Source organism: Priapulus caudatus, unplaced genomic scaffold, assembly GCF_000485595.1.
Source record: "Priapulus caudatus unplaced genomic scaffold, Priapulus_caudatus-5.0.1 Scaffold1110, whole genome shotgun sequence".
NCBI lineage: Eukaryota > Metazoa > Priapulida > Priapulimorpha > Priapulimorphida > Priapulidae > Priapulus > Priapulus caudatus.
Window position 1 is genome coordinate 66,897 of NW_014578171.1, and position 10,908 is coordinate 77,804.

Consider the following 10,908-nt stretch of genomic DNA (forward strand, 5'->3'; position numbering starts at 1 on the left):
GACGTCATCGTCCCGTTCCATCGCGCAGTTTGATGACGTCATCGTCCCGTTCCACCGCGTAGTTTGATGACTTCATGATCACGTTCCATCACGCAGTTTGATGACGGCATCGTCACATTCTACCGCGCGGTTTGTTGACGTCATCGTCACATTCCTATACTCGGGTTGATGACGTCATCTTTACTTTCCCACGCTATAGTTTGATGACGTCAAGACGGAGGAGGGATTGGACTACGTGCACATACTGAGCGGGAGCCGTACCGACGAGCTGAGCTACACGCTCGCGCAGTTGTCGGGCACGCCGGAGATGGCAGCCGATGGTGATGACAGCGGCAGCAGCAGCAGCAGCACTTACGTCAGCTACAACAACCTCATGATCGTCAAGTTTCACGCTGACTCGCAGGTCGAGCTAAGCGGCTTCCAGGCGCGATGGACGGCAGGTATCCGACTGCGCATGCGCCACAGGGGGGCAGCCACGCGCCGTTCTACACGACGGCATATACTTGTTTACGCTATTGACTTTGTGATGGCGAATTGGCGAATTGGACCAACTTCCCAACTATACAACCGACATTCGGCAGTGTAAACGCAAAAGTTGCGCGACCAACCAGTCGATAGCAACTAGTTTTGGGAGATTAGAACATGATCTATTTTCACCAACTCAGAGTTGCCGAATTGCGAAATTGGTCCAACTCGCCAATTCGCCAACATAAAGTCAGTAGTGTAAACCCAGGGTGTTATTCTACGCGACCTCTAAGGACGCGCGTCTGACCCGCGCTAAAATTCGTAGTCTGTACGGGGTATATATGTTACAATAGTAAACCTAGACATAAAAACTGCGATGTTTGGCATTCCGTGCTTTGGTGTTAGTTACTGTCACCGTTTATCACGCCAACTATGATAATATAACATAAATACACCCTAACGATAGCGCGCATGGAGAAGACGGCAACATGCACAAACTGTCAAACTAGAGGAGAAAGCTGAATAAAGTAAACGTGAAAGTAAGACGATACACCCTCAACGTACCTAAGATACGCTAGCACTCCCGGGGGCGAAATTTTTTTTCCCACTTAAGCTCCGGACCACAGCCAATCAGCGCACTCCATTCACTCGACTTCCTCGAAGCAACAATGTAAAATTTATACACCCTAACCCTAACCCTAACCAGAAACCGAACCCTAACACTAACTATAATCCAACCAGGTTTGTCTTATATACGCACCATATATTACAAAACACTATCTGTGGTGGGTCCGGAACTCTCGTGGGGAAAAAAATTTCGCCTCCCGGGGTATTACTAAAATCCTACAATCCTATCCGCGCTCATATCCTAACCGATACTATCCTATCTAATCATATCCGTTGTAATCCTATCACGTTCAATCTCTCACGGTGATGTTTTCTGTGTTCATCTATCGTTACGTTAGTCGAGGTCGACTGTGGAGACAGGGACCTGGTGGCCTTGAGTGACAAGCGGGATCTAACGTCACCATTCTATCCCGACCAATATTACAACGGCATGGAATGCGTCTACATGATCACAGCTCCAGGAAACGAGCTCATCACTCTAGAGGTACGATGTAACTCATACATATAACATCATCATGTAGTTGTCCCCACCGTTCCCTACCCGGCCCCACGCTAGCTCAACCATTTTCCGACCCTTGTCCCACGCTTGTCCCATCATCTCCCACCCTAATTCTATCCTTGCCCCACCCTTGTCCCTACCCCTACCCTTATCCCATACTTGCCCCTACCCTTGCCTCACACATGCCCTTAACCTTGTCCGCACCCTTGCCTCACCCTCGCCTAACCCTCGCCCTTGCCCCCACCCCATGCACTGCCGCGCTCGCTCCTTCAACATCAGAACTAACCTCACTGCGTACAATATTGAGTATATTCTCTATAAACTCAACCCACGCGGTTTGCTTAAGATTTGTCGAGCAATTATCGACGAGCGACTCAACATGGCAGCGACGACTGCCTTTGCTGTCGACACTGCTGCCCCCTCGTGACGCTTCTGTTCTGTCTTCACATTCAGCTGAAAGAGTTGGCGCTGGAGTATGTCAACGACTACCTGGAGGTTAGAGACGGTGGCTTGCCGACGTCGCCTCTGCTGCATACCTACACGGGAAAGGAAGGTCCGACGTTTCTCATCTCCAGCGGTGCCACGCTCTACCTCCACTTCTACTCCGACACGACGATCCGTGACAAGGGCTACCACATACAGTATCACGCAGGTATGTGAGGCTACTATACATACAGTATCATGCAGGTATGTGAGGCTACTATACATACAGTATCATGCAGGTATGGTAGGCTGTTACATACAGTATCATGCAGGCATGGTAGGCTGGCTGTTGTCGCCGTTACGGGGTTTGGCGATATGTCACCGTATATAAGAGCATTACCGCTGACCGTGACATTTCAATGACGGCAGTAGATGACGGCGGTAGATGATGACGGCAGATCAAGTATTCATGGCGGAAGTCGTTGTGCTTAATTACCGTCCGACTTTACGGAACGAGATTCCGGCGACAATGGCGACGTGTGTGCATGTAATTAAATGTATTATACATTCGTGTCTGTGCACGAATCCTGTTCTCTCTCGACACGCCCCAACCCTGGTAATTCCGTCAGTGCATGGTCACGCGTTCACGCGCTCTGTCAGTGTGAGGAGAAGGTCTAGCTAGGGCAGTGTGCGATGACGTCATTTCCTTGTGAGAGCACCAGACTATAGATGAGATTTGTTAATTATCCTTCTCATCTTTACAACGTAATGACGTAGGTCTTGCATGTCTATCTCTGTGTTTGCATGTCACGGTTCTGCCATAAACTATTCATTAATTCTCCGTTAATTAACTTTCGCATCACGAATGTTAAGTCACAAGTTCCCTTCTCGCTTAACACTACGTAGGCAGTAGGAGTAACAGTCGGAGAGCCTGGTCGGTTTACACGAATGTATGAGTATAATCAAGAGCTAATGATGTACATTGTTAAAGTTCTGTATTATTAGCTCTTGATATAATTATTGTTATCAGTTGGCACTCAAATGAGGCTGTATATCATTTATCCTTCCATTCTATTATCTGGGTATTGATTAGTCAACGTGTATGCTGATGTCGTGCGTGGTTTTATTTCAGGTTGCAACAATCTCATCACCGCTACCTTTGGCAGCTTCGCTTCGCCCGGAAACTATCTAATTGCCTACCCGCAGTCCCGAACCTGCACGTGGAAGGTGGCGACACCTACCGACGAACCGCTCGCAATGTACTTCGATCAGTTCCAAGTGGCTGAAAACGATTTTGTGCAGGTGTGTATCAGTCATGGAGAGTATGGAGTCTGTAGTAGTGAGTATGGAGAGTATGTTGCATGCCGAGGAAGCACTATGCTCATGCACATTTCTCATCGTGTTTATCAGGGAAGTCGTGTGGACCATCTCTCATATCGAGACTGGATAACGGAGTTGTGCTGGGACTAGAGGAGAACTACAAGTATGGAGATCGCGTGTTCTTCCAATGTGACATCGGCTACACGTGGGAGGGAAACAACTACATGGAGTGTGCGGCCGATGGCAACTGGGTCGGAGAGATTCCAACATGCCGAGGTATGAATCGACGTTCAGTGTTGTGCCTGCACACCTACTGTAGTGGGTTTTCACCTATTATTGTAGCATTATACTTATTATTATGGGTTTTACTCGTGTTATTGTGCTCCCACACCTATTATAGTGGCTTTTTCACTTATTATTGTGGCTTTCCACCTACTATTGTGGTCTTACGCCTGTTATTATGGATTCACAGCTATTATTGTGGGTTTACACCAATTATCGTGGCCTCACACATATTATTGTGGTTTTACAGCTACTATTATAGGTTTAACACCTATTTATTCATAATTGGTGATTGATGTGGCATATGTGTGTTACTATGTGTGTTTATTGCGCTAATAATTTGCACTCCGTTGTCACCAATCGGCACAAATTATCAAATAGAATTATAGTACATGGCTAATATTACCCTGTTCGCTTTAGCCTTAACATGACACGTGTAATTTAGTAATGTGAACGAGTATTTGTTGCAGAGGCACTGTGTCAGAATCTGGTGAATGGAGAGAATGGGGTTATTGTCTCACCTCCCAGTGTAACAGTTAACTATGGGCAGCAGGTAAGTGTGTATCGGCTATAATGTGCATGTACCTGATGGTTAGGGATAGGGTTAGGATCAGGGCCAGTGTTGGGGTTGGGGTTATGGCAGGGGTTAATATTAGGCTGAGCATAGGGGGTTAGGGTTAGGTTAGTTATAGAATCATGTTTTGTGTAATAACTACTAGCTGCTATATAATCGTCAGATTGGTACTGCATAGTAAGGTCACGGTTTACAGCTTAGCAGATTTATATCATTAACGATAATAAACATGTAACATGTGAAGATAAGTATATGTGAACGATGATGAGTTTGTAATTATACAGGTATCGCAACTGTACATGGAAAAATTGTCAAATTAAACTTTAACCGATTAAAAACTAAACATGAAATCAATATCTTTTTATACCAATATTTTAATAATATTTCACAAATATAAATTAATATAAAATATTGAACATGGCGTGTTTTCGAAATAGCATCCCTATAACTCCCTTAGCAAACCCCGCTGAGTTCATACTCTGTACATAGGTTCGGCTGACTTGTGAGGAGGAGGGATTTGTTCTCAACCTGGGCACGGCGTTCAGCAGTACGCGATACTGTGTGTTTGATCCACGGCCTGGATTCCCTAACTACTGGCTGGTCGGACCTCAGCCAAAGTGCACACGTGAGTGTTAACCTATGTAGCACGAATGATGTATTAGCTCATTGTAGTCCTATTCATGATGCCTTCGTGCTTTTATGACTTGAGTTGGTGCCACTGTGACGACAATGGCAGTTTTGTTGAGTGTGTTACTGGCACACATTCCTGTAGTGCCAGGTGATCACCATGTTTAAAGAACATCAGTAAATCAGTCAGCGTCACGTATAAGTTGTAAATAAAATAATTGTGCAGTTTATAATACGTGATAATATCAAGAGCATATAAAGAAGGGTATTCTTATATATCAGAAGGGCTTCTTTATATGCTCTTGATAATATGTATTACAACAACAAAAATAACAACAACAATAACAACACAGCCACCACCACCAGCAGCAAAAACAACAACAACAACAACAACAACAATAACAATAATAATAATAAATATAACCATTCTTCTGCTCCCGCTTCAGCTGTTGACTGCGGACAGCCCAACGTGCCTAGCGGTGTGTTCGTGGGTCTCCGCAGCACGACCTATGGCTCCACCTTCAGGATACAATGTGAAGAAAACCTTGCGCTGCGAGGCAGCGGGCCCGTGGGAGAGAACATTGTCGTGTGTGCGAAGGATGGACACTGGGACTACGGCACCCTACACTGTGCTGGTGAGCGAGCTGCTGTTGTTACTCATACACACACATCAAGCTTATAGACGTAGCCAGGAGCGAATCAAACAGACATTGAAAATGCGTTTCTAAGTCATCTGACACAGTCAAATGCAGCTTGTAGAATTGGATAAGCGTCCGTCCGTCTGTACTTCTGTCCATCCGTTCGATCATCCGTCCGTCCGTCCAGCCATCAATAACATTGGCACACATTTGAATAGCTTGATGTACGGTGTTGGTATTCGGGACGCAGGGGTCAATAATCGGGGGGTCAAGGGTCAAAGGTTAGAAAGGGGAAAAAGAAGGGGGAAACATCCACAAATCACTTGTTTTAGGCACACGCTACATTTTCCACTATACATCTCCTCCCATTGCAGCGGTTTCGACACCCGTCGTCGTCGTTGTCGCGCCGGGGGAGTGACGCGAGGGTGACGCTCTCTTGTTCTTGCAGGTTCGGGTTGCTCGGACCCGGGCACGCCAGCGAGCGGGCGTAAGGTCGCCGCGTCGTACGACCTCGGCAGCGTAGTCTACTTCATCTGCGATCGTCCGGGATTCTCGCCGGTGCCTGAGATGGTACAGTGCATCAGCGAAAACGTTATACATGATCATGTTGTTGTGTAATGAACAGCTTGAGTAAGTTATTTACGTTCTGTTGACAGAATGTTTTCGTCTCTGGCGCTTAGATATTAATTAGTACAACGTACGTTACATATATCGCGACGTGATGCAAAACTCGAGAACTTGTTTATGTCATGTTTCGCTCAAATATTAATGAGTGTAACGTTATACATGATCATGTTGTTGTGTAATGAACAGCTTGAGTAAGTTATTTACGTTCTGTTGACAGAATGTTTTCGTCTCTGGCGCTTAGATATTAATTAGTACAACGTTACATATATCGCGACGTGATGCGAAACTTGAGAAATTTTTTCCGTTCTATTTTCGCTCAAATATGAATGAGTGTAACGTTACATATCATATCGCCACATAATACAAAACTCGAGAAGTTATTTACAATCTGTTTCCACTCAAATATGAATGAGTGTAACGTTACATATCATATCGTGACGTGATACTTAACTCGTCGTGATAAGAAATTTATGTATTGTTTTTCGCTTAGATGTCAACGAGTGCAACGCTAGGATTTCTCCTTGTGACCTTGACACGACCGACTGCATCAATACCGATGGAAGCTACGAGTGCAAGTGCAAGGACAGCTACACACCTAACATAGGTACGAATAAACATAAATAAATACTTTCAAGTGGAAAGTCAGTAGTGTTTGATAAGTATTTGTCAGTATTTGCTATGTGCAGAGTTCAGACAAGTGTTATGTTATTAATTTTAATTGCACACATCATACTATGGCTCCTATTGGCACACGTGCCCAATCACAATTTGTTAGAGAAAATTGTAGTCAATTGGAGGTCAGAGGAAGGTCACGTAAAGGTCAGGGGAAGGTCAGGGTATTGTTGTTAACCAGCGTTCAAGCATAAATATCTGCCAATGTTTTTAAATGTACACCTATATCAAGAGCTAATAATACCTTATAGCTCTTGCTTATATGCATCTAATTTGTTGGGCACAGTTCACTGCACATCAAAGGACAATTACGTGTGTGAAAACATGAAACACTTCTCCTGTCAGCAGATTAAAATTAACCTTACTCTAAACCCTAGCACTAATTGTAATCCTAACGCTAATACTGGCATGTTTGACCTGACACACCACATTGAGTGGCGAGTGAGAAGGGTTATTGGTGGGAATTAAACTCCGTGTTTTCTTGTGTTGTACAGGTTGTGGGCCGTACGCTCACTCACAGGACATTGGTCTCTACGGACCCAACAGAGTGTTTGTATCAGGAGACGACGGCATCCACTCTAAAATGGTATGAGCCTCACACGGTATAGTGGTATAGTGCTGCTGGCACACTTAGTTCATTTCATTTACGGTGTCATCCAGTCAATTTGGGTTTGTTTAGTTCTACAAAGAAATAGTCTGAGTTAACGCATCTCTAGTGGCAAACACCATGGCACAGGGTTAAATCGAATCTACAGGCTTTACACGTGGTGCGCTACATTTGCTAAGAATGTTAATAAGGCCATCTATCCCAAGCTAGCATTGATGCCCTGTATACATGGTAGGTTTGTCAGTTGAGGTATCAGCTGCCTATATGCACGTGTATAGGAAAATCGCATAATTATATTTATATTATATTATCAAGAGCAGATAAAGAAGGTTCTTTATCTGCTCTTGATATTATGTATTATTATATTAGTATTTTATTATGTTAATTTGTGTTTATGTTTTGTAGGATATAAGTGTAAACAGTACGTACAGCTGGTGTGCTCAGGGTGAGGAAAGCGCCAGGTGGATAACGGTAAGCAAGACCTGACCATGCTCTAGTTTGATTCATAAAAGATTTCATAAATGTGAAAATTTGTGCAGTTGAAAAAAATGTTGAGAGCACAGAAAACATGGCTTATACATTTCTTTTGCCCGGTTGGTGTTGTTTCCATATTTATCTGTTTTTTAATCTTGAAGGTCTGTCTCATTTTACACTGTTTGTAAGAACTTGAGATGATTGGTATGTACTGTAAGACATTGAAGTTAAGGGAGCCCGTGAAAACCCTAGCTACGAAAACATACGAGAATGATGTCAATTTAAGCTTTATATTGATTTTCATTTCCTGCAGTGAAATGAAAAATTGTAGAAATAACTACTAAGACAGTCTCTATGCTTGCTTCTACTTCCAGGTGGATTTGCGGGCACCTGTTGTCGTTGAGGGGATACATCTGCTGGCCGGACCTCGGCGTGACGGGTCCGTCGGCTTTACTACGCTATTCTCGTTAGATTACAGCAACGACAATGTACAGTTCAAGTCGTTCGTCAACAGCACAAGCAAACAGGTAAGCAAAGTGTCACTCTGCAGCAGTTTATATATATATATATATCAGGAGTCTACATATAGTCATGGGATGCAGTGTAGTGCATATAGCAATGCAGGGTATCAATTTGAGAAACTAAGGAACTGTGAATATTGGATTTTCTTTTGGATGTTATGCGTGTGCTATATCATGTGAGGATTTCTGCCACTCACATAAGACTGCTCATGATAATATTTTCAAAAGAAGGGTCGTTAATACGCTCTTGATGCGATCTACGTTCGGGCGTGCACGCATGAAAGCGTCCAGCGCGCAAACAAGGATGCGTGCGCGCACACGCGTGCGTTCATGCACACGTGAGCGCGCATATCACGCGAGCATACAGGTACAGAGCAGAGGCACACGCACCCGCGCATATGTGTGTGTGTGCACTGTGCGCTCAGTTACTGCACACAGGTACACGCACGTGCAAGGGCACATGTACACGGGTCACGCGGCTGCGGGTGTAGGAAAAAATCTGGTGAATACGGATTTAACCCAAAAATAAATATATACAAAACACGTGTGTTTATATGTATATACGACACACCCGATAGCCCCGGGATCTCACGCCGCGACACCATGGTAACTCCGATATCCTCTCTGTGACGGAGTCTGTGGTCGCGCGGTCGCGCCCAAACTCCACGACAGATGGCGCTCTCGCTCATGGGCTCAATCTACACTCGTATCCTGAGTGTACGAAAGTGCACTGCATGCAGTTTGGGTCGCGCCCTGCTATTCCGCGCCCTGCAGTCGCGCGGTCGCGCCATGCCGGTCGTGCCCGACACGGGGAGCACCCCCTCGCTGATTGGTTGGGGGGCGTGGCTACGCAAACAGCGCGGTTATGGCGCATTCTTCAATGAGGAAGTTATAAATCAATCAATATCGTGTAGCGCTAATCTGAGCGATGAAATTATATTGACAACTGTGACGACAGAAGATCAGGGAATCTGCAAATCCTGTTATATATCTAGTTGCTCTATTACATAGATATATCATTGATTGCAATTTCACAGCGCAATAACGAGCTCTAGTGCAGTTATGAGTTGTGATTGCATAGATACAATAATGTAAACATAGCTAGTAATACCACTTAAAAGTCTTATTAGCTTTTGGTATTGTTAATATTATTAGCTCCTGATTTACCCCAAACACAAGAGTAACGTATTACAGGTAAAAACATCACTCTACTCTTGTGTTACTAATGATTGCAGTGGCCGTTGTACTGTGTAAGTGTGTTTGTCCGTTTGGTTTGATTCAAGTGGCAGTCGAGTTGAGTATGAGAAGTGAGAAATGAGCTACTCTGTGAGATGAAGTGCTGTGTGTTTTACTCCCACGCGTGTTATATAACAGGTGTTTGCCGGTAAGGACGAGGACACGGGGCAGCTGATACAGCTAGACGACGAGCATGGCTTCACCGGCGACCAACCTCCTCCCCTGCTCCTCTTCAGCAACACCGGCTCCTTCTTCGTCAAGTTCTCCAGCGATAGTAGATCAGGAGGTGCACTGGGGTTCAACATCGTCTTCTCCATAGGTTCGTATCTCCCCCTGATGAATCGATGCTGTGTCCACCCCCCCCCACACACAGAATAATGATGAAATAATTAAAGAATATTGATAGACTTACTGTGTGTCACACGTCAGAAACATGTCAAAGTTCGAGTGGATTCATCACATTCTGCATGATTGTTTTTAAATTTGTTGTGCAAATACAGGTCGAGTATCTATTTATATATCTATCTATCTCTGGCCATATATATATATATATAGAGAGAGAGAGAGAGATATACATAACAGGGTTTCTTCTGAGGGCAAAAAAGGAGGTAATGGCCAGTTTGGAGAAAATACGCGCATTATGAATTCAAATACAGGATGTATTGATATACTAAAATATATAGGTATATAGATACAGGATATACTTATCAGTAAATACAGGAACATTTTCACAACGGCGATGTTAAATTTGACAACGGCGGTGCGCCACTGTGCCTCCTATGTATAAGAAACCCTGCATAAACAGTCCATTGTGTGTGCTGTGTTGAACAATGTTGTCTCTGTACTGTACAGTCAGCTGTGTGTGATATATGATAAACAATGTTATGTTTGTCCAGATTGCCCGCCCCTGAAGCTGAACAGCAACCATCGTGTGACTTCTATGGAGCGGCGGTTGTTCACTCGTACCGGGATAGGCTGTGCTCCAGGATTCCGTCTCAGCTCCGGTCCCAGCGTCTTGATGACCCAGTGTCAAGCCAACGGCCAGTGGAACGTCACGGACATACCACTGTGCGAAGGTTCGCCACGTCACTGCTATTCAACGTGCATCTCTCAATGTGCAAAATTCACTGGTCTTGGAATATTTTACTTTGCACTGTTCTAAAATACCACGAGCACTGGGGAAATTTCACGTGACTTCAGTGCACTGCACTTAAAACATTTCTACGCATCAGGGGCGTAGCTACGGGAGGGCCTGCCCCCACAAATTTTCTGTGCCCTCCAAGTGCCCCCCCCCACTGAAAATTCATGCTTGATAA

The 10,908-nt window shown here is 44.6% G+C and overlaps 1 protein-coding gene across 1 annotated transcript in view; it reads left to right on the forward strand.

The window, feature by feature from the left end:
* Positions 1-10,908, forward strand: part of LOC106815425 — a gene marked incomplete in the record, with an annotated part of 50,637 nt that overhangs the window by 27,186 nt on the left and 12,543 nt on the right. The window contains 6 exon segments of the mRNA XM_014819884.1: positions 200-440; positions 1,431-1,576; positions 2,045-2,243; positions 3,147-3,316; positions 9,731-9,911; positions 10,489-10,668. Of these exon segments, the coding sequence (XP_014675370.1) occupies positions 200-440; positions 1,431-1,576; positions 2,045-2,243; positions 3,147-3,316; positions 9,731-9,911; positions 10,489-10,668 (1,117 nt within the window).